Source organism: Capsicum annuum, chromosome 6 (genome assembly GCF_002878395.1).
Source record: "Capsicum annuum cultivar UCD-10X-F1 chromosome 6, UCD10Xv1.1, whole genome shotgun sequence".
NCBI lineage: Eukaryota > Viridiplantae > Streptophyta > Magnoliopsida > Solanales > Solanaceae > Capsicum > Capsicum annuum.
The window spans coordinates 195,521,658-195,544,826 of record NC_061116.1 but is presented as its reverse complement, the minus strand read 5'-3'; the positions used below and the strand labels follow the sequence as shown (position 1 = coordinate 195,544,826).

The 23,169-nt window shown below is 36.3% G+C and overlaps 2 protein-coding genes, 1 long non-coding RNA gene and 1 pseudogene across 3 annotated transcripts; 3 read left to right on the top strand and 1 right to left on the bottom strand.

Annotated features, from left to right (window-relative positions):
* Window positions 1-4,102: 4,102 nt before the first annotated feature.
* Window positions 4,103-8,196, top strand: LOC107855897 (annotated as a pseudogene).
* Window positions 8,197-11,443: 3,247 nt separating this feature from the next.
* Window positions 11,444-15,748, top strand: LOC107855878 (glutamate receptor 2.8). The gene is made up of 5 exons (XM_016700887.2): window positions 11,444-12,360; window positions 12,518-13,857; window positions 13,997-14,309; window positions 14,396-14,802; window positions 14,911-15,748. The coding sequence occupies exons 1-5, from the start codon at window positions 12,075-12,077 to the stop codon at window positions 15,463-15,465; spliced, it is 2,901 nt and encodes a 966-aa protein (XP_016556373.2). The 5' UTR covers window positions 11,444-12,074; the 3' UTR covers window positions 15,466-15,748.
* Window positions 15,749-16,439: 691 nt separating this feature from the next.
* On the top strand, window positions 16,440-20,460 carry LOC107855877 (glutamate receptor 2.9). Its single transcript, XM_016700886.2, has 5 exons — window positions 16,440-17,157; window positions 17,280-18,619; window positions 18,764-19,076; window positions 19,171-19,577; window positions 19,679-20,460. The coding sequence occupies exons 1-5, from the start codon at window positions 16,875-16,877 to the stop codon at window positions 20,267-20,269; spliced, it is 2,934 nt and encodes a 977-aa protein (XP_016556372.1). The 5' UTR covers window positions 16,440-16,874; the 3' UTR covers window positions 20,270-20,460.
* An 884-nt stretch (window positions 20,461-21,344) lies between these two features.
* On the bottom strand, window positions 21,345-22,513 carry LOC107855816. Its single transcript, XR_001670372.2, has 2 exons — window positions 21,934-22,513; window positions 21,345-21,800 (listed from the first exon to the last, which is right to left on the bottom strand). It is a non-coding gene; the product is annotated as an uncharacterized LOC107855816 (long non-coding RNA).
* Between the last annotated feature and the right edge of the window lie 656 nt (window positions 22,514-23,169).

The following is a 23,169-nucleotide window of genomic DNA, read 5'->3' as shown; positions in this document are numbered from 1 at the left end:
ATATTTCACAATTGGATGTCAATAATGCCTTCCTACATGGTGATTTGCAGGAAGAGGTCTATATGAGGTTTCCTAATGGAATGCAGGCACCTAGTCCCTCATATATATGCAAGCTTAAGAAGTCCCTATATGGTTTACGTCAATCTTTAAGGCAATGGTATGCTCGACTAACTGCTACTTTGAATTTCAAAGGATATTCATATTCTCTTAATGACTATTCACTCGTCTTCAAGAAAGTTCAAGGACGAGTATCTATACTAGCAGTTTATGTTGATGACATTTCGCTAACAGGGGATGATCCTTCAAAACTTGAATCCCTCAAGTCGTTTCTCAATTCTGAGTTCAAAATAAAGGATTTAGGTGCTACTCACTATTTCTTAGGAATGGAAATCATCAGAGAGCCTTAGGGTATCATTTTGGGACAGAGAAAATTTACCTTGGATTTGTTAAATGAGTTTGGTTGCATAGACTCTAAGCCGGTTTCTTCTCCTTTGGATCCAATCACAAGCCTTCGAATTGATGAAGGGGATCTTTTACCCAACCCGACTGTGTATCGAGTGCTACTGGGAAAATTGAACTTCTTACACATACACGCCCAGACCTCTCATTTGCGGTACAATATCTTAGTCAATTCATGCAATCCCCATGACAACCTCATTTTGATGCGGCTTTAAGATGTCTCCATTATCTGCTCTTAGATCCTGGTTTGGGTATTTTCTTTGTTGCTAGTTCATCTTTTGATTTAATTATTTTTTGTGACTCTGAGTGGGGGCAATGCCCAGACACCAGGCGATCAATCATTAGTTATTACATCACTCTTGGAGGTTCATCCGTTTCCTGGAACTCCAAGAAACAGTCTTTGGTGTCCCTTTCTTCTACTGAAGCTGAGTACCGCTCCATACGGAGGGTTGTGGCAGAAATCACGTGGCTGGTTCGATTGCTTGATGATCTTGGTGTTCCTTCACCCCTCCTTGTTCCTCTTCACTCGGGTAGCCAGGCGGCTATACACATCGCTAAAAATTCAGTTTTCCGTGAACGCACCAAACAAGTGGAACTGGATTGCCATTTCGTTCGGCAACAATACCTTACCGGGCTTATTTCTTTTAATTTCGTACCCTCAGCTGCTCAATTGGCTAAGTGTTTACAAAGCCCCTTTCTGAACCAGTTCATCGATCCCTTACTGACAAGTTGGGGGTTGTTTCACCACCCTCCAACTTGCGGGGGGTGTTAGGATCTCAAATCCAGAATCAACATCTTCAGACACTTCTCATATAGCTCAAGGAACGAATCGAGTTTGAAAAGAAATAAACAAATGATGAGTTGATGAAGAAGAATGGTTCTTTGGGCTCTAAAAGAGTTATTTTCAAATCACAATTATTAGGCTCAATTAAAGACAAATGTTAATACGTGTAAAGAGAGAGGAATATTCTCTATTCTTTACCTTGCACAAGTTGTTAGGATTGTTAGGACTTAGCTTATAGCATAGTGACAGGTGTACAGAAAATAGCTGCACTTTCTTTCTCATGATTGTATATATTAAAGTGTACAATGATCAATAAAAATACACATGGAAATTTTTCATGTTCTTCTTCATTTTCAATGGTGACACCCTTTTTCTTTTTAACTGGTTCCATGAAAATAATGCATTTTTTATATTTAGTTGTAGATATCTAAAATTTATGGACTCTTCAAGAACAATTCGACTTATATTAGAGTTTTAGCAGGCTACTTTACCCTAAATCCCGCCTATTTAAAGGGTAACATATTCACTGAAATAGGTATCTTGAATATCCCATAAACTGATGGGTATTTGTAAAAAGATCGGGATTTTCAATGTTCCACAAAATCATGATAGGTATTCGTAAAAAGATTGGGATCTTCAATATCCCACAAAATCATGGGATATTCATTAAGAGATTATCCTATGTTCGAGAAATAGGTCACTAACGGCTCTCGAATTACGGAGAAAATCGAGAAAAAAAGATATCCATAAAGAGATTATCCTATTTTCGAGAAATAGGCCACTAACGGCTCTCCAATTATGGAGAAAATTAAGAAAAGAATCGAACAGATTTGTAACCACCTCGTTTATCAATAAAATTGTTGTTTTTTCATAGTTTATTTTCTATGAATTAAATTATGTTGGAAACAAATTGGCACGCCCAGTGGACCAAATCTACCCTTCATCTCTTCTCTCATAAATCAAATTTGTAAATCTGTAACCGCCACATAAAGATGGAAGCTCTATTGGTGCATAAAGATGCAAGCTCTATTGGTACTTCAAGATGCGTCATCAAATCTACACTTCGACAAGCCTTAAAGTACGGGTATTTGTAGACATCTAAAATTTGTGGGACTCTTCAAGAATAATCCAAATTCTATTAGAGTTTTAGAAGGCTACTTTACCCTAAATCCCATCTATTTAAAGGGTAACATATTTCCTGAAATAGCTATCTTGAATATCCCATAAACTGATGGGTATTCGTAAAAAGATCGAGATCTCCATTATCCTATGTTTGAGAAATAGGCCACTAACGGCTCTCGAATTAGGGAAATCAAGGGAGGAACAGATTTGTAACCACCTCGTTTATCAATAAAATTATTATTTCTTCATATTTTTATTTGTGGTTGAAGTTTATTTTTCATGTAAAAATTTGATGAAAACATTAGTAACAATTGAAATTTAAAATTTTCATTTTATCCTCTTTCTACACAAATATTTACAACTTATCTTAGATTACGAGTTTAGAAAATGTTTCTTTCATTTTTAAGCTTGGTGTCTAACCAAACACCTACACATACATTGAGACATAGAGAGTACTAATTCACTCTATGCATGGATGTATTCCGACATGATAAAAAAGATTAGAGAAATAAATTTATCATGTTTGTTATAATTTTATTTTGGAGATTTTTTTCCTAGCAGTACAAAAATTGGATAACATTTACATGATTTAGCAAGATTTGTGGATTTCAAAAAGTAGAGGGAGTTCCCACCCAATTTAAATAAATAAAACAATTTTGGAAATAAGATTTTCGAATTCAAAGTTTCGAAACTTCTTAATGGTTTGAAACAGAAGAATGGAGTAATTAAAGATTATAAGTTGACAGTTGACACCTACTTATATAATTATCACACACAAAAATTAAGGCACGGTACATACACGTAATAACTTAAACTTATATAAAGTTGACCAAGTAAACACACACATTTTATGTGGCATTCTACGTGAAAAATTCTTGTCTTACGTGGCGTCCTACGTGTATTATGACACATAGGACGTGTGTGTACTTGTTCAATTTTATACAAGTTTAAGCATCTACTTGTGCACGCTAGGGGCGGCTCTAGGGAATACGTGGCCTAAGGCCAAAATCGAACAAAGGCCTAACATTTTTAAGAAAAAATAATTATTTTTGTAAAGTCTATTTTTAAAATTATATAATCGATTTCTTTTAATAATTTTTTTAATTAATAATAGAGTCAATGCATTAATTTCTTGACACATAGTATTCTGAACTAGATATATCAAACTCCATCTAATTTTTTTTATATAAAAAATTTATTTTTTTTATTACTAAAAAAAATGAGGCCTCAAATTTTGGGACCTTAGACGGTCGTCTTTTTCCCCAAAGGGTTAAGCCACCCCTAGTGCACACCTAAAGTTGAAGGTAACAAATTTGATTTTAGATCAAATTAAAGAACATGTCTGTGTATTATGCCAAAATCCAACCGTCCAAGTTAACTAAACTGCATCCTCATTCCCATACACGATGGGCTGATGCTATCTCGGAATATTTATTTTGGGCAAAATCCAGAAATAGCATACTTATCCCTTAATTATGAGTTTCATAGCAACAGTTTCATAATTACATAATATAACAAGTTATATTTTGTATTTTTGCAAGTTGTTGCTATAAAAATACAAATACATATAATTTTTATTGCTCTTATGATCAATATGTATTCTGTATTTTTGCAAATTGTTGCTACAAAAATACAAATATATATGCTACAAAATATAATTTGATAAAAGTGTTGCTATTTTTTGTAATTTAATACTGAGTATGCTAATTTAGGTATTTTTTTCCTATTTTATAGCCAGAGAGTGTTGGTGTGCAAGCAAGCTACTACTGACCAAGTCTATGCTGAGCTATTTCTGAACTTCATCCCTGCCTAGGTAGTGAACATTAAGTGGAATAAAAAGTAATTATGGATTAGGGAAAATAGGTCAACTAAATAAATTGTGACCGAGTTCATTTAGGAGGAAGCTTTACTAACCTGTTGTAGCTCTATAATCAATTATTTGTTCTTTGGAAACAAAATCCTTCAACTTCTCTTTCTACATTTATGGGGGCTTGGTCTTGTTATTTACTGATAGAAATCCATTGAATTCCCTGATACTAAAGACACATCTCTGAAAGGTGGTTGCACAAATACAACTGATTCTTGCCCAAAAAATTACTTAGCCAGATCTCTCAAGATGAGAAGTCCAAGATGCCACTTCCTAATACTTTACATTCAATTTGTCTCAATCATTAGCTTTTACCACTACATGGTGCCAATAAGAGGTGAAGATATTAAACTAGTGTTGTAAAAGTGGACGTGGGCATAATTCTTGATCTGGAAACAGATGTGGCAAAAGTAACGCACACATGTATGTTACTAGCACTTGAAGATTACAATGCCACCGCTAATCGCAGTGGCATCAGGATAGTTTCTCACTTGAGGGATTCCAAGAAAGATGATGTTGGAGCAGCATTCGCTGGTAAATTCAGCTCCATGATTTACTTCTCTTAACCTACCATGCCTATCTTACTTTCTTTGCTTCACGAGTCAGACGTACTCTGGCAGTTTAGTCATTCATGCCCTATTTGCACTATATATTTTCTTGTTCTCGAAGATATTAATTTTCCTTTTTGTTTATTTATTTTGAAAGAGATATACAGACAATATCTTATAGTGTGATTGTGTATGTGCAGCCATCTACTTGCTAAAGGATGTCCAAGTACAAGCTATCTTTGGGCCACAAATGTCTACACAAACTGATTTTGTGATTGACTTAGGGAAGAGAGTAAAAGTCCCTACCATTTCTCCAGCAACAAGTCCTTCACTTTTGGTCGAGGAAAATCCCTTCTTCATCAGAGGAGCACTTCCTTCTTCCAGCCAGACTAAAGCCATTGCAGCAATTGTTAAAAACTATGATTGGAGGGAGGTTGTAGTAATCTACAAGGATAGCCCCTATGGAACCGGGATAGTTCCTCATTTCACTGATGCCTTGCTGAAAATCAGCTCTTCAGTCTCCTATAAAATTGTTATTTCTCCTTCAGCCGATGATGACCAAATCTTTACGGAGCTATACAAGTTGAATACAATGCAGACAAGGGTGTCCATCGTGCACGTGCAACCATTTCTTGCCTCACGCCTTTTCATCAAGGCCAACGAAGCTGGGATGATGAGCAGTGGATATGCATGGATTATCACAAATGTGCTGACAAGTCTTTTGGACTCAATAGATCCTTCAGTAATTGAGTCATCAATGCAAGGTGTTCTGGGTGTAAAACCGTATGTTCCAAGATCAAATGAGCTTCACCGTTTCACCAAGAGATGGAGAAAGAGATTTCGTCAAGAGTATCCAGACACGGACCAAGTAGAACTCAATGTTTTCGGGCTATGGGCATATGATAGCATCACCGCATTAGCAGAAGCAGTAGAGGAAGTGGGCACTACTGCTATCCTAAAATCAAAGAAACCAGACACTAGAGAGAACTTAACGGACTTTGATGCACTTGGAACCTCAGAAGTGGGATCTCTGCTCATTCACTCTATGCAAAACGCGGTGCTAAAAACAGGACTAAGCGGTGATTTCCGTATCGTTGATGGAGAACTGCAGGCATCCCCATTTGAGATTGTAAATATAGTAGGGAAGGGACAGAACCATTGGAGTCTGGACGGAGAGGGATGGCATTTCGTGTAAACTCAAAAGGAATGGTAAAGCAGCAGCTAAGTGTAATAATGAGCAACTAGGAGCCATTATTTGGCCCGGTGAATCTACTATTGTTCCAAGAGGCTGGGAAATACCCACAAACGGGAAGAAGTTAAGGGTTGGAGTTCCTACCAAAGGAGTGCTGAAGCAATTCATTAAAGTGAAAGAGATTCAAAAACACAAGAAGTAACAGCAACTGGTTTTTGTGCAGATGTCTTCAAAGAAGTCATCCAATCTTTGCCATATGCTGTCCCTTATGAATTTATTCCATACAAATGGCCTCAATCTTCCGGTCTATGATGATTTTCTTCACGGGATCACTTCTCTGGTAATATATTATCCTTGTTTGAATTAACCTCTTAGGCTGTGTATCTTATTAATATGATCCTTTTTTGGACTTTCTTGTCTATTTTCTGCTTTTGCAACCAACCTTAAATACTGCAATTATCAATGTTTGCTTGATCCAGGACTATGATGCAGTTGTAGGTGATGTGACCATTTTAGCGAGGAGGTCAAAGTATGTGGATTTCACATTACCTTTTACAGAGTCAGGTATTTCTGCAGTTGTGCCGGTAAGAGATGACGAGAAGAGGAATGCTTGGATTTTCTTGAAACCTCTAAAGAGCGAACTTTGGATAACAATCGGAACATTCTTCGTCTTCATCGGTTTTGTGGTTTGGGTACTCGAACATCGTGTAAACAATGAATTTCGAGGGCCCAAGCATAAGCAAGTTGGGATGATATTCTGGTTTTCCTTCTCAACTCTTGTTTTTGCTCATAGTAAGTATCAAACCCAAAGCAAATTATATACAAAAGCTTTAGAATTGATCCTTGTTTCTCAACAAATCATATATCTGACTGGTTGTTGCAGGCGCGAAGATAACAAGTAACTTAACAAGATTTGTGCTGATTGTGTGGGTTTTCATGGTCCTGGTCCTGACATCAAGTTATACAGCCAGCTTAACCTCTATGTTAACAGTGCAACAGCTCCAACCTACTATAACAGACCTCAATGATCTCATCAAGAATGGAGAATATGTTGGATACCCAGAAAGTTCCTTTGTCAAAGACGTCTTCGTGAAGCACATGAAATTTGGCAAGTCCAAGTTCAGAAGTTACAGCACATTGAAAGGTTTTAATGATGCCCTTTCAAGAGGAAGTAAAAATGGAGGTGTAGGTGCAATTGTTGATGAACTACCTTATCTCAGACTCTTTCTCAACAAGTTCTGTGGGAAGTATATTATGTTTGGCCTGACATACAACGCTGCTGGCTTTGGGTTTGTAAGATTGTCACTCGCCGCTGATGCTGATGTTTCAGACAGTGTTAACATATATTTAAAATGCATGTTGTTTGCTCATTGCTCAATGATCTATCTTTTATTTTCTCGCAACTTCTTTCAGGCATTTCCAAAAGGATCTCCTTTGGTACCTGACGTCTCAAGAGCAGTCCTGGAGGTGAGAGTTTATGAATAATGTACTACAGAAATGGTTTGGGAATGAAACAGATTGTCCACAGAAAGATGCAGTGTCTATAATATCTGATAGTCTCGTGCTAGATAGTTTCAAGGGTCTTTTCCTCACAGCTGGTGTATCAGCAGGCTCCGCTCTTCTCATATATGTCTTCATCTTCATTTATCAGAATAGAGAAATCTTAGCCACTAATGATTCAATAGGACAAAAGATTTCTGCAATAGCAAAAGCCTTTGATGAAGAGAAAGATAACTCTAATTCTAAGTCGGAAAATGCAGAAGCCAATGAAAGCCAAACGGCTACACTGTTCGCAGCAAGTGAAGCTTCTTCCCCTGAAATATTGCCTGACCTTCCTTTCCAAAGCCCAGAAATCAGAATTTCCGACGGCCTAGGATAGGAGCATCCCTGGAACCTGAAGGGTTCTCTACTATAGAACCTGGAACTCCAGCTCATGAAACCATCACAGGGACAATAGATGCCACATATAGTTGCTACCACTATTGTGTGACACACCTGAATTCCCCCCACGAGATTGTACAGAAATTAGCTAGTTTTAGGGTTACTTAACCCTTGGGGGACATTTGGTTTGAAAACAGGTTATGATTAGATTAGTTATGTTGAGATTTATTATGCTGGAATTAGTTATCCTTGGTTTTATTTATTATTGACTGTTTGATGTGTTGTATCAAAATAATATGTATTGTATAAATTCTAAAGATAAATTTTTTTGTTTACAACAATAACCACCTTATTTAGCTTTTTATAAAGGGCTTGATGGAGTATTTTTGTTATTTTAACTATTTCATCCTAGGATAAGTGATTTAAAATATTGTAACAAAATACTGTAATAGATTAAGAGCCCGTTTGGATAAAATTAAAATTTGGTCAAATCAAATTTTAATTTTTTTTTTAATTTTTAGGTGTTTAGTAAAATTAAAAATTAATTAAAAAAAGCAAAAACTGAGAAGATGCATACCTCAGCTTTTTACTTTTTAAATTAAAATTCTTTTAGATTTGATCAAAATATTTATCTTTTTATCTCTTATATTTTTTTTTAATTCCAACAATACCCTGAACTTTTAGCCTTTAAATATATGATTTTTCTTTGTTTTCTTTCCTCCAACTTTTTCTTTATTTTTCTCCTTTGTTTTCAACGAATCATCATACATCAAAGATTTATTCAAAAAAATTATTTTAGAACTAAAAATTATAAATAACTCACTTTATTTATGATGTTAACAACTTTAAAAACACTTAAATCATTTTGACAATTAAAAAGTGTTTAACAATACTTGTTTATCAAACACATCAACAATTTTTTCAGTTTCAGTCCTTCTCTCTAAACATTCATCTGCTTAATTTATAAATACTTATTTTAAGTTTTTAATCACTTAAGTTAAAAGGTTACTTTTTTTAATCCTCCAAACGGGCTCTAAAAAGAACTGAAAATTTATCCCAAGATTATCTCCCTTTATCCATCACAACAAATGTGTCACTTTTTCTTTGTTGTTTCTTTTTCAACTTTATTTCTGCTTTGTTTTTGTCATCACATTGGTATGTCATACGTAAGCACAAACCAACAAACTCTGCTAGGTTGCCTACTGGAAAACAAATGCAACTTTTAAAAGGAAAACACAGAGAAAAAGATGCTCCGTTATCAATAACAAATTTATGGATTTTCAAGGGCTCCTTTTTTATCACTAAGTTATTCATTGGTTTAGTTATGGGTTCCCAACTATTAATATTTATAACTTTTGACGATTTTTCTATGTAATTTTAAGCCTTACGATAGCGGGTGTGGGTTCTCGAGAACCTACACCTTCTGCTCTACATCAGCCACTGTCAATAACAGCTTAGACTTATAAAAATTCTGAAATAAAAAATATATGATCAATTGAGATTCTAAATCATGAGTCATAAATTTATTTTTTAAAATGTAAACTTGAGTCATAAATTTATTTTTGTAAAAACAGACTTATGTGCAGCCTGAAAAGATATTAAATTAAAGAATAACTAGATAGTACTACTATTGACTAATAGATCTTTAAAAAATTGTGTTTATTTAAAAATTTGTAATAAGAAACATTTATTTATAAATATACATAAAGATATGTGATTTATCAATCTTACGTCTTAGGAAATTTTTTTTCACTATTTGAAGAATTTTCATAGAAAAAACAACTAAGTCTCACGTTTGGATGCACATAAAATCATATCATATTTCTTTCACTATGTGCAGATAATGTTTCCGAAAACCAAAAAAAAAAAAAAAAAAGTTTTCCAAAAACCAGAAAGATTGCAAACTAGTGCTGCTACCATTTTGATACCAATGTTACCAATAAAAATTACTTCCTCGGTTTAAAAAAGAAAAAACCTACTTTTCTTTTTTAATTTTTTTAAAAAGAATGACACTTTCTTTATTGATACTATTTAATTTCAATTTTTCACATAACATGTTTAAGATCACAAGATTAAAGGATAATTTTGGTACATGTGGCACGACTTTAATTTAAAATCATAAGATTAAAAAGACTTTTTTATTTTCTTTAATTTTATAACAAGTCAAAATAGATCATTATTTTTTAAACATAGGGAATATTGCAAAAAAGAACTTGCGATAGCAGGTTCAAAACTCAACAGAGGCAAAAAAACACTAGGTGATTCTCCCATTTGTTCTAGCCTTGAAAAACAGAGTTACCTGATATCTATTGCAGATGGAGGTAATAGATATCCTGTAAATTTGATCGAGATGCACAAAAATTAATTCGAACATCACTATTATAAAAAAGGAAAAACAAAGACAAGTTTAAAAGATAATAGAAGTTGCTTTCTTATTTGTTTTTCTTTTCCAACTGTAGGTTTATATTTGTCTGTGTAATCACTATTTAGTAGAGGATATAGTTTAAAGAAGTTACGCGGCATGAAAGATTTCAATGCATCAAATGACGTAGTCAGTAGAAAGAAAAATATAGTATAAATTATAAGTTAAGATGCTGAGTTACTTTTGGACTGCAGGATTTCGTTCATAAAATAAGAAAAGGATAGGGTTATATGTGATCCTAACAGATAACAACCTTAGTTATGGAGAAAATGCATTGTTTCCATCTTAAACTATATACGAAATTACTGAGATATATTCAAACTTTAAAAGGATCTTATTACCCTAGAATAATTAAAATCATATTTTTGACAACCTTAGTATCTACGTGGCACATACGTGGACCTTCAGTATGTTGATTCATTGATGTGCCACGTAGGCACTAAGGTTGTCGAAAATATGGTTTAAATTAGTCCAGGGATAATAAGATCCTCCTAAAATTTGGTGTCTCTCAGCAATTTCGTGTATAGTTCAGGGTAGAAACAAAACATTTTACTTTCCTGTTTCAAAACAAGTTGACTTTTCACTTTTTTATTTTGTTTCAAAATAAATGATATTTTTAAAAAATTAAGATTTTTTTTTTTCTTTCAATTTCATCTTTATTTGAAGAAACAGTTTTTTACATAATCGAGAAATCGTTAATGCACAACTCCCTCCATTTATTCCTTTTCAAAAGTCAAACGGCATAAACTTTGATCAATAATTTAAAATATATTTTTTAATCATATTAATATGAGAGTGGTTGCAACTTATGGTATTATTTATCATATAATTTTTGAATATTTAAATTTATAAATTTAAAATATTGATTAATCTTAATTGAATTCAGCTACGAAGATTAGTTAAATTGACTCTTGAATCTAAACGTGACAAGTAAAAATAAACGGAAGAAGTATTACTTTTAGGTAAGTTAGTAAACACGTTTTATTTTCTAAAAGCATGCCGTTTTCTTAACACAGTGTCCAATCTAAAAACTAACATTATTTTGAAAAAGTGAGTAATGAAAGATTATAGGACCACCAGTGCATGGAAGACAACGACTTCAACATCATATATGTAATTCTCCAAGCAGGTTCCTCTTGCATTAACAATTATTAACACTGCCACCTAACTAATCATCTCCAGAACCCAACCATCCTCATTCCAATATTCCCTTCCCACAAAGGAACCTATGTCCTAATACTTGTCAATTGGACTGAGGACTTTGTTAGCAAGCAAGTTTAACACTGACAAATTCTAAACTGATACGCGTAAGCTAATAAGATTACTAGTCATAGCTAGCCTTATCCAAGTCATAGATACAATGGTCTCTTCTACTTATTTGTAACTGACCTTGTCTTTGCCAAAATATGGTAAGTCTTTACAACATCCTCTAGATAGTCATTGGGCATTTTGGGGGAACGAGTGTACCAACCAATTTTGTCACTATATTCATTTAGTCAGTTTTTTGATTTGGTCAAACTGAGGAGAAAGCCTACTAGCATGGTGTGTACGTAGCATGTGTGATTAGTCCTCAATAACCAAACAAATATTTTCAACCACTTGTTATTCTGTGAAAAGTATGACTTTTCTTTCTGCAGTTATGGAGTTTGGTCTTATTAATTATTGGAAAGTTTATGAAGTTCCATGATAGAAGAACACAGTTAAGAGAGCTTTAGACACATCTTTGAAGGGTGGACCATCTTGCCTAACACACAAAGACACAAAGACACAAACTACATGCTACCAGATTTTTTTTTCAAATGCATAATCCAAGATGCAAATTCCTTGTTCTTTTCATTCAACTTGTCTCCATCATTAGCTTTTGCAACTACTCAAGGCAAATAAGAGGTGAAGATAATAACACTAGTGCTGTAAAGGTGGATGTGGGCATAATTCTTGATCTGGAAACAGATGTGGGAAGAGTAATGCACATATCTATCTTACTAGCTCTTGAAGATTACCATGCCAACGCTAGTCGCGGTGCCATTAGGATAGTTCCTCATTTAAGGGATTCTAAGAAAGATGATGTTGAAGCAGCATCCGCAGGTAAATTCAGCTCGATAATTTACAACTCTTTAACCTAGCATCAAAATCTTACTTCCTTTGCAGAACGAGTTCAACATAATTTTCCATAGGTTTTTCTTAGGTTATATTTTAAAAAGATATCCACACAATTTCTTATAGTGTGATCGTGTATGTGCAGCCATATACTTGCTAAAGCATGTCGAAGCACAAGCTATCTTTGGGCCACAAATGTCTACACAAACTGATTTTGTGATCGACTTAGGGAACAGAGTAAAAGTCCCTATCATATCTCCAGCAACAAGTCCTTCACTTTCAGTCAAGGAAAATCCCTACTTCATCAGAGGAGCACTTCCTTCTTCAAGCCAGACTAAAGCCATTGCAGAAATCGTTAAAAACTATTATTGGAGGGAGGTTGTAGTAATCTATGAGGATAGCCCCTTTGGAACCGGGATACTTCCTTATTTGACTGATGCCTTGCTGGGAATCAGCACTCTAGTCTCCTATAGAAGTGCTATTTCTCCCTCAGCCAATGATGATCAAATCTTCAGGGAGCTATACAAGTTGAATACAATGCAGACAAGGGTGTTCATAGTGCACTTGCAACCAGCTCTTGCCTCGCGCCTTTTCCTCAAGGCCAAAGAATCTGGGATGATGAGCCATGGATATGCATGGATTATCACAGATGTGCTGACGAGTCTTCTGGACTCGATAGATCCTTTAGTAATTGAGTCATCTATGCAAGGTGTTCTGGGAGTAAAACCTTATGTTCCGAGATCAAATGAGCTTCGTAGTTTCACCAAGAGATGGAGAAAGAGATTCCGTCAAGAGTATCCAGACACGGACCAAGTAGAACTCAATGTTTTCGGGCTATGGGCATATGATAGCATCACCGCATTAACAGAAGCAGTAGAGGAAGTGGGCACTACTGCTATCCCAAAATCAAAGGAACCAGACACTAGAGAAAACTTAACAGATTTAGATGCACTTGAAACCTCAGAAGTGGGATCTCTGCTCCTTGAGTCTATGAAGAACACAGAGCTAAAAACAGGACTAAGTGGTGAATTCCATATCATTGATGGAGAACTGCAGCCATACCCATATGAAATTGTGAATATAATTGGAAAAGGAGAGAGAAGGGTTGGATTCTGGACAGAGAAGGATGGCATTTCGCATAAACTGAAGATGAATGGTAAACCAGCTAAAGCTAATAATAAGCAACTAGGGGTCATCATTTGGCCAGGTGAATCTACTATTGTTCCGAGAGGCTGGGAAATCCCCACAAGTGGGAAGAGATTAAGGGTTGGAGTTCCTGTCAAAGGAGGGATGGAGCAATTCATTAAAGTGGAAAGAGATCCAAAAACACAAGCAGTAACTGCAACTGGTTTTGGTCCAGATGTCTTTGAAGAAGTCATCCGATCTTTGCCATACGCCGTCCCTTATGATTTTATTCCTTTTCAAATTACACATAGACCCACTTCTCAAGACTACGATGATCTTGTTCACAGGATCACTTCTAAGGTAATGTATGATCCCTATTTGAATTAACCTCTTCGGCTAAATACCTCACTTACATGCTCCTCTTTTGGATTTCTTATCTATATTTTGCTTTTGCGACCAACCATAAATACTGAAATAATCAATGTTAGCTTTGAACCAGGAATATGATGCAGTTGTAGGTGATGTGACCATTTTAGCTAGCCGATCTGAGGATGTGGATTTCACACTACCTTTTTCTGAGTCAAGTATTTCTGCAGTTGTGCCCGTAAAGAATGATGATAGGAAGAATGCCTGGATTTTCTTGAAACCTCTAAAGAAAGAACTTTGGATAACAACTGGTGCATTCTTCGTCTACATTGGTTTTGTTGTTTGGGTACTCGAACATCGTGTAAACAAAGAGTTTCGAGGACCCAAACGCAAGCAAGTTGGGATGATATTCTGGTTTTCCTTCTCAACTCTTGTTTTTGCTCATAGTAAGTCTCTAACTCAAGGAAAATTATAGAAGAAAACTTTAAAATTTCTCCTATTACTCAAGAAATCATATATATGACTGTTGCAGGAGAGAGGGTAACAAGTAACTTATCAAGATTTGTGCTGATTGTATGGGTTTTCGTGGTTCTGGTGCTGACATCGAGTTATACAGCCAGCTTAACATCTATGTTGACATTGCAACAGCTTCAACCTACTATAACAGACCTCAATGATCTCATCAAGACTGGAGAATATGTTGGGTACCAAGAAGGTTCCTTTGTCAAAGATGTCTTGAAGCGCATGAATTTTGACAGTTCCAAGTTGAGGAGTTATCGCACATTGGAAGAGTATAGTGATGCCCTCTCAAGAGGAAGTATAAATGGAGGGGTTGGTGCAATTGTTGATGAAATGCCTTATCTCAGGCTCCTCCTCAACAAGTACTGTAGGAAGTATATTATGGTTGGTCCAATGTACAAAGCTGCCGGCTTTGGATTCGTAAGATTGTTGCACTGCACTGTTATTTCAGAAAGTTTTACATTTATTTAGAGTGGTTAGTGGTTTCGTCAATGGTCTAATCTTTTATCTCCCCACAACTTTTTGTAGGCATTTCCAAAAGGATCTCCTTTGGTACCTGATGTCTCAAGAGCAGTCTTGAAGGTGGTGGAGGGAGAGGTTATGAATAACATAATGCAGAAATGGTTTGGGAATGAAACACATTGTCCAGCGCAAGATGGAATGGCTGTAACATCTGATAGTCTCACGGTAGATAGCTTTAAGGGCCTTTTCCTCATAGCTGGTGTGTCAGCAGGCTCCGCTCTTCTCCTATTCTTCCTCATCTTCCTTTATCATCATAGAGAAATCTTAGCCTCTGATGATTCAATAAGGCAAAAGCTTTTTGCAATAGCAAAAGCCTTTGATGAAGAGAAAGATAACTCTAATTCTACGTCAGAAAAAACAGAAACCAATGAAAGCCAAGCGGCTACACTGTTTGCAGAAACTGAAGCTTCCCCTGAAGTATTGTCCAACCTTCCTTTGCAAAGCCCAGAAATCAGAATTTCCGACGGCCTAGGAGCATCCCCGGAACCTGAAGGGTTCTCTACAACAGAACCTGGAACTCCAGTTCAAGAAACCATCATAGGGACAATTGAAGAGAGATGATACATATTGCAGCTACCATTAATTGTGACACACCTGAACAGGAAACTACAGGAGATTGTACAGAGATGAACTAGCTTTAGGATTAGTTAAATCAGATTACATCAAATCTTTGTCGCTCTTGGCCGGAGTATTAGCATCAAGAGGTGGCTCCATGATTCGATTTGATGAATATAACCCTTACTTTTTCTTAGTTGTTTCTTATTGCAATGTTATTTTTCCTTTGTTTTGTCATCACAACATATGTAGGGGATATATTTAACGAAGTTATATATGTGGCATTAAAGAAGTCTGCATCCGTTTTTAATAAATTCAATGAGGTAGTTTTGTTATATTACAATAATAGAACAAAAGAGTAAAATTAACACATAAGATGCTAACTTATTCAATGTTGTGATAAGAAGCAATCTGCAAATCCCAACTTAATAAGAAAGAAAGATCTAGTAGTGGTGAATTTATAATGCCGGTGCTAGATGATAAGAACATCAAAATCAATTAGCAGATAACGACCAAACCGCCCCGGGCATAAAAATATATGTGAAAAATCACTAAAGTTTTAATAAATACAAATAGAATATGAACTCATAATTTTAAAGTGTAAATGGCTCAGTACCATGAACCTAAAGATTGAATCCATCAAACTAAAATCATGTATCATAGGCAACTTCCCTTATCAGCATCTTCTTTATTAACAATAACAGTGTCAATGAGCCAATCAAGGGTGGGAGGGTGTTCACCCAAACCCCCTTGGCAAAAAATTACACGTAATATATGGGATATTTTTTTGTGTTTATGTGCATATATAAATTGTGAATTTTCTGAACAACATGCAAAACATTAGCCCGGCGATCCGGGGTATTCGAAATGCACCCCCAGCGTCCAAGATTTGATTCTCAGGGACTGCGTTATTTTTTACGTTTTGATTTTTCAACCCCCCACCCCCACCCCCCAACAGTGAATATCTTGAATCCGCCCCGGGAGCCAATGGTGGGTGTTGTTTCATTATTTGGAGTCCAAGCAAGTTACTACTGACTAAGTATAAACTGGAACCATGTAAAATAAGCACCATTCCGAATTCACCCAAATGAATTGGTCACTGTTCGTTTTGTCAGTTTTTTATTGGGTCAAATTGAGGCAGAAACTGACTTATGGTTTGGAATGTATGAGAAGTCCTCTCTCAATTCTTCTTTGAAAACATTATCTTTGACTTTTCTTTCTACATTATCTAATTATAGGCTTGTAAAGTATTTACTGGTCCAAGTTTATGAAGTTCCCTAATTCTGAAGCCATATATCTAGAGCCACACAGTTGAGAGATCTTTACACACCTCAGAAAGGTGGTAAATTAGTTGCACAAGCAGAACTGCTTCTTGCCCAACTCTCAGACTATTTGCTACATAAGTTTTTTTTCAAATGCAAAATCCAAGATACTGCTGCCTAATTCTCTTCATTCAACTTGTCTCCATCGTTAGCTTTTGCCACTACGTAATTCCAATAAGAGGTGAAGATGAGACTAGTGTTGTAAAGGTGGATATGGGTATAATTCTTGATATGGAAACAGTTGTGGCAAAAGTAATGCAAATATCTATCGTACTTGCTCTTGAGGATTACCATGCCAACGCTAGTCATGGTGCCATTAGGATAGTCCCTCACATCAGGGATTCCAAGAAAGATGACGTTGAAGCAGCATCTGCAGGTAAATTCAGCTCTATGATTTACTTCAGTTAAGCTAGCATATCTTACTCTATTTTCTTCGTTTTTCCCTTTGGTTTTCCGCTCAGACGATCTCTTACTTATAGTGTGATTGTGTATGTGCAGCCATATACTTGCTAAAGAATGTCCAAGTACAAGCGATCTTTGGGCCACAAATGTCTACACAAACTGATTTTGTGATTGACTTGGGGAACAGAGCAAAAGTCCCTATCATTTCTCCAGCAACAAGTCCTTCACTTTCCGTCAAGGAAAATCGCTTCTTCATCAGAGGAGCACTTCCTTCTTCCAGCCAGACTAAAGCCATTGCAGGAATAGCTAAAAACTATAATTGGAAGGAGGTTGTGATCATCTATGAGGATAGCTCCTTCGGAACCGGGATACTTCCACATTTGACTAATGCCTTGCTGGAAATCAGCACTTTGGTCTCATATAGAAGTGTTATTTCTCCTTCAGCCAATGATGATCAAATTCTGAGGGAGCTATACAAGTTGAATACAATGCAGACCAAGGTGTTCATCGTGCACTTGCAACCATTTCTTGCCTCGCGCCTTTTCCTGAAGGTCAAAGAAGCCGGGATGATGAGCAGTGGATATGCATGGATCATCACAGATGTGCTAACAGGTCTTCTGGACCTGGTAGATCCTACAGTAATTGAGTCGTCGATGCAAGGTGTTCTTGGTATAAAGCCTTATGTTCCAAGATCAAATGAGCTTATCAATTTCACCACGAGATGGAAAAAGAGATTTCGTCAAGAGTACCCAGACATGGATCCAGTTGAACTCAATATTTTCGGGCTATGGGCATATGATAGCGTCACCGCATTAGCAAAAGCAGCAGCAAAAATGGGCAACACCGCTATCCCAAAATTCAAGAAACCGGAAACTAGAGAAAACTTAACCGACTTAGATGCACTTGGAACCTCTGAAATGGGATCTCTGCTCCTTGACTCTGTGCAAAACACAGCGCTAAAAACAGCAGTAAGTGGTGAATTCCGTCTCATCAATGGAGAGTTGCACCCATCCCCATATCAAATTGTGAATATAGTTGGGACAGGACAGAGAAGCGTTGGATTCTGGACAGAGAAGGATGGAATTTCATATAAACTGAAGATAGATGGTAAAACATCTAAGAGTAATAATAATCAACTAGGGGCCATCATTTGGCCTGGTGAATCTACTATTCCTCCGAGAGGCTGGGAAATACCCACAAGCGGGAAGAAGCTAAGGGTTGGAGTCCCTGTCAAAGAAGGGCTGCAGGAATTCATTAAAGTGGAAAGAGATTCAAAAACACAAGCAGTTATTGCAACTGGTTTCTGTGCAGATGTCTTCAAAGAAGTCATCCAATCTTTGCCTTATGCTGTTCCTTATGAATTTGTTCCAGTTCCAATAACACATAAGCCCACATCTCCAGGATATGATGATCTTGTTTATAAACTCCTTTTTAAGGTAATATCTAATCCTTGTTTGAATTAGCCTCGTTGGCTGAATACCTTACATACAGGCTCCCTTTGAAATTTCTTATTTTGCTTGTCCTTTAACAGAGGAAGACCAACCACAAGTACTGAACTAACCAGTGTTTACTTAAACCAGAAACATGATGCAGTAATAGGTGACGTGACCATTTCAGCGAACCGATCCAAGTATGTAGATTTCACATTACCTTTTACGGAGTCGGGTATTTCTACGGTTGTGCCAGTAAAGGGTGATGACAGGAAGAGTCCTTGGATTTTCATGAAACCATTAAAGAGCGAGCTTTGGATAACAATCGGAGCATTCTTCATTTTCATTGGTTTTGTTGTTTGGGTACTCGAACATCGTGTAAACAAAGAGTTTCGAGGACCCAAACGCAAGCAAGTTGGGATGATATTCTGGTTTTCCTTCTCAACTCTTGTTTTTGCTCATAGTACGACATCTCTAACTCAAAGCAAATTATAGACAAAACTTTAGGATTTATCCCTGTTTCTCAACAAATCATAATATATGGCTGGTTATTGCAGGAGAGAGGGTAACAAGTAATTTAACAAGATTTGTGCTGATTGTGTGGGTTTTCGTGGTTCTGGTGCTGACATCAAATTATACAGCCAGCTTAACATCTATGTTAACAGCACAAAAACTTCAACCTACTATAACAAACCTCAATGATCTCATCAAAAATGGAGAATATGTAGGGTACCAAAAAGGTTCTTTTGTTGAAGATGTCTTGAAAGGCATGCAATTTGACAGCTCCAAATTCAGGAGTTACAGCACATTGGAAGAGTATAATGATGCGCTCTCAAGAGGTAGTAAAAATGGAGGTGTTGGTGCAATTGTTGATGAACTACCTTATCTCAGACTCTTCCTCAATAAATACTGCAGGAAGTATATTATGGTTGGTCCGACTTACAAGACGGCTGGTTTTGGATTCGTAAGATTCTCTCTGCATCTGGACATGTTCCATAGTTGAAATTATACCATCGACAGAAGTTTACTCAATCTAATCCATTTTTTCAACACGATTGCTTGCAGGCATTTCCAAAAAGATCTCCTTTGGTACCTGACTTCTCAAGAGCAGTCTTGAAGGTGATGGAGGGAGAGTTTATGAATAACATAATTCAGAAATGGTTTGGGAATGAAACAGATTGTACACAGAAAGATGGAATGGCTATAGCATCTGATAGCCTCACACTAGATAGTTTTAAGGGCCTTTTCCTCATAGCTGGTGTATCAGCTGGTTCCGCTCTTCTCATATTCTTGTTCATCTTCCTTTATCAGAATAGAGAAATCTTAGCCACTGATGATTCAATAGGGCAAAAGCTTTCTGCAATAGCAAAAGTCTTTGATGAAGAGAAAGACAACTCTAATTCTAAGACAGAAAAGACATCTGAGGGCAACGAAAGCAGAACGGCTACACTGTTCGCAGCAAGCGAAGCTTCTCCTGAAGTATTGCCTGACCTCCCTTTGCAAAGCCCAGAAATCAGAATTTCTGACGGCCTAGGAGCATCCCCTGCACCTGAAGGGTTTTCTACAGGAGAACCTGGAACTCCAGTTCAAGAAACCATTACAGGGACAATTGACGAAAGATTTAAAAGGGCCCTACAAGAGACCGTACAGAGATGAGCTAATAGGGTTAGTTTGACCAAATGACATTATAACCTATCGCTCTAGGCCACAATATTTGTATCAAGAGCCAGCTCCAAAATTCAGATATGATGGGTTCAACGTTTACGTTCTTAAGATTGAATTCGTTGCATTTCTGAAATTATGAGTTTAGAATTTAATATTCAAGGAAATTCTACTTTTTTTTCCCACTAGTATAGTGTTCGGTATTGAATTTTTTGTATTTTCTATACATACTTGATTTTTGATATGCTTTACCTGAGCCGAGGGTCTATGAGAAAGTCTCCTACTGTCACAGTTCACAAGCTAGGGGTGAAACTATGTACACATCAACCTCTCCAAACCACACTTGTGGGATTGCACTAGTATGTTGTTTTTTCTGTAGTTGTGTTGAAATTACTGATTCAGAAGTAGAACCCAGTAAATAAGGAAGCATTTGCTTCTGTTTTTCTTTTTTCAAGGTTTTCAGGTGGGCACATGAAAGATTTCAGAGGAATAGGAACGGAACATCACTTATCAATGCTAATGGACCAATTAAGGTGCCATAAGCTGTTAAAGAAATGGATCTTGGGCCTAACTCAACCTCAAAAGCTAGCTTATGAGGGGAGGATTGCCCAAGACCATATAAAAAGACCAAGGACCCTTTAACCCACCGATGTGGGACTTCAACACCTCCCGCACGCCTAGGGCTGGACATCTGGAGCGTGGACAATATAAGACGGGGGGTCCAACATCGGAAACAATGAACTGGGTGGGTCTGGCTCTGATATCATATTAAAGAAATGGACCTTGGGCCTAACTCAACCTCAAAAACTAGCTCATGAGGGGAGGATTGCCCAAGACCATAAAGGAGATCAAGGACCCCTTAACCCACCGATGTGGGACTCCAACATAAGCATAATTAAAATCATCCAACAAAATTTATAAATTTGATTTCTGAGAAACAAATGTGCAACTTTTAAAGGAACAAACTGCAAAATGGATTTTCTTTTCTTTTTCTCCACCTTCTGTTAGTTAGTAGTATAAGAGGAATCAGAGAGGGGATGGAGTGGTTTGTGAGTCCTGACAAATACACTTGCTAACAGTCCAATCAACAATTCATAATTATACTCTAAACTTGAAAAAATCCACAACATGATAGTTTATAGAATCCGCATCAATATCACTGTTGCAAATTTTGCCCTTACAACAAATCTGCAGCTATGGCAGCTACGAGTCTTCCTCTAGCTTAGAAAGGGAAAAAAGGCAGCCGGTGCACTAAAACTCCCAATATGCCTAGGGTCCGGAGGGCCGAACCACAAGGTTATATAGTACGCAGCCTTACCTTGCATTTCTTCAAGAGATTGTTTCCACGGCTTGAACCTGTGACCTCCCGGTCACATGGCAACAACTTTACTAGGTACTGCAAAGAGTCTTCCTCTAGCTTAGTGGTAGATTAAATGATTTAAAATCTTCCACACTAGGTCAAGAGTTCGAGACTTGTATCAATGAGACTCAATGCAGCTATTATGTTTAGTTTGACATAAAGTTCCTGGAAGAAGTAAACCACAATGTCGATTACAAAGTGTTGATCACGTACAAAGAGGAAACTAAGATAATGGACCAAAAAAACATGAAGCAACACAGGATCATATACATCATTTAGGTTGAATCCTAAATTGTACCTTGAATATTTGAGAAGGAAAGCATTATGTATCTCTTAATATCTCCTCTTTTCTGCAGTGAGATAAAAAAAAGTACCAGTCCTGTTGGTTCTTCACTTTAGTGCGCCAGTCTGTCCTTTAGTCCTATTGGTTCTGTTTGCACGTAGTTCTTGATTCTCTACTTCCCTTCTCTATGCTATTTTTCCTATGCTTTCTGTTGGTGTTTGTTTTAGCCTAAGTTGTACTGATTCTTCACTTTCAATGCTGCATCAGCTCCAAATTATTCAAAAATTCGCTACTTAATCTCACAGGCACCGAAGAGTCTGAGGAACACAGGCTTTAACCTTTGTCCTGCAGGTGCTTGAGAAAATGCTTCAAACAACTGAGCTTTTGTCCAGTAGGTGTATGAAGATGTTCATTGACTTGATTTGTTCTTACAGCTGTACTATTACTACTATTTGTTACAAGGATAAGCTAGCAATTTTTCCACTCTGGTTTCACTTTCTTTGTACTTTTTTTTTTTTTTTTGCTTTAGTTCATTTCCAAACGAAACAAGAAGAAAATATTTTTTTCTGGTAACTTCTGTTTTTTTTTTTTTTATGTATATTTCACGTAGCATATTTGAGATCATACTATTAAAAGTATTTTAGTATATTTCATATTTTAAAATAGTATTATAATACATTTTACTAGTTTAGTTTAAAATTTAAAAATCTTTTTTTATTATTTTATATTTTATGTCAAATTAAAACTAGGCAAATAAATAAGCAGAGTTCTGGGCCAAAATAAGTTATTTTTTAAATCAATTCAATAAAGTAATATGTTTTTTTTTGAAACTTTACCAAAGTAATATAAACATTGTTGCCATGTATTATACTTCAGAAAAAGTTAACGGACCAAAAAGAGGTGAATGACGTTAAAATAGGAATCGTTACTATCAGTAACGTTTTTGACATAAAACGTTACTATGAGTAATGAGACTCTGCAACCATGCTATATTAGAATCTTTGTACAAATCTGACGTTAAATTCGTTACTGCCAATTGCGTTTTAGCTTTAATGTTACTCCGAGTAATGATAAAACTTTATGACGTCAAAATTTTTGACATCAAAATTATTATCAGTAGTCACTTTTTAAGATAAAAACGTTACTATGGATAACATTCTATCGAATAAAATCACAGACCTGCAAAGTTGGAATCTTGATGATTGATTTCCAATAAAACGTTACCGTCAATAACGTTTTAGCTCTATGATG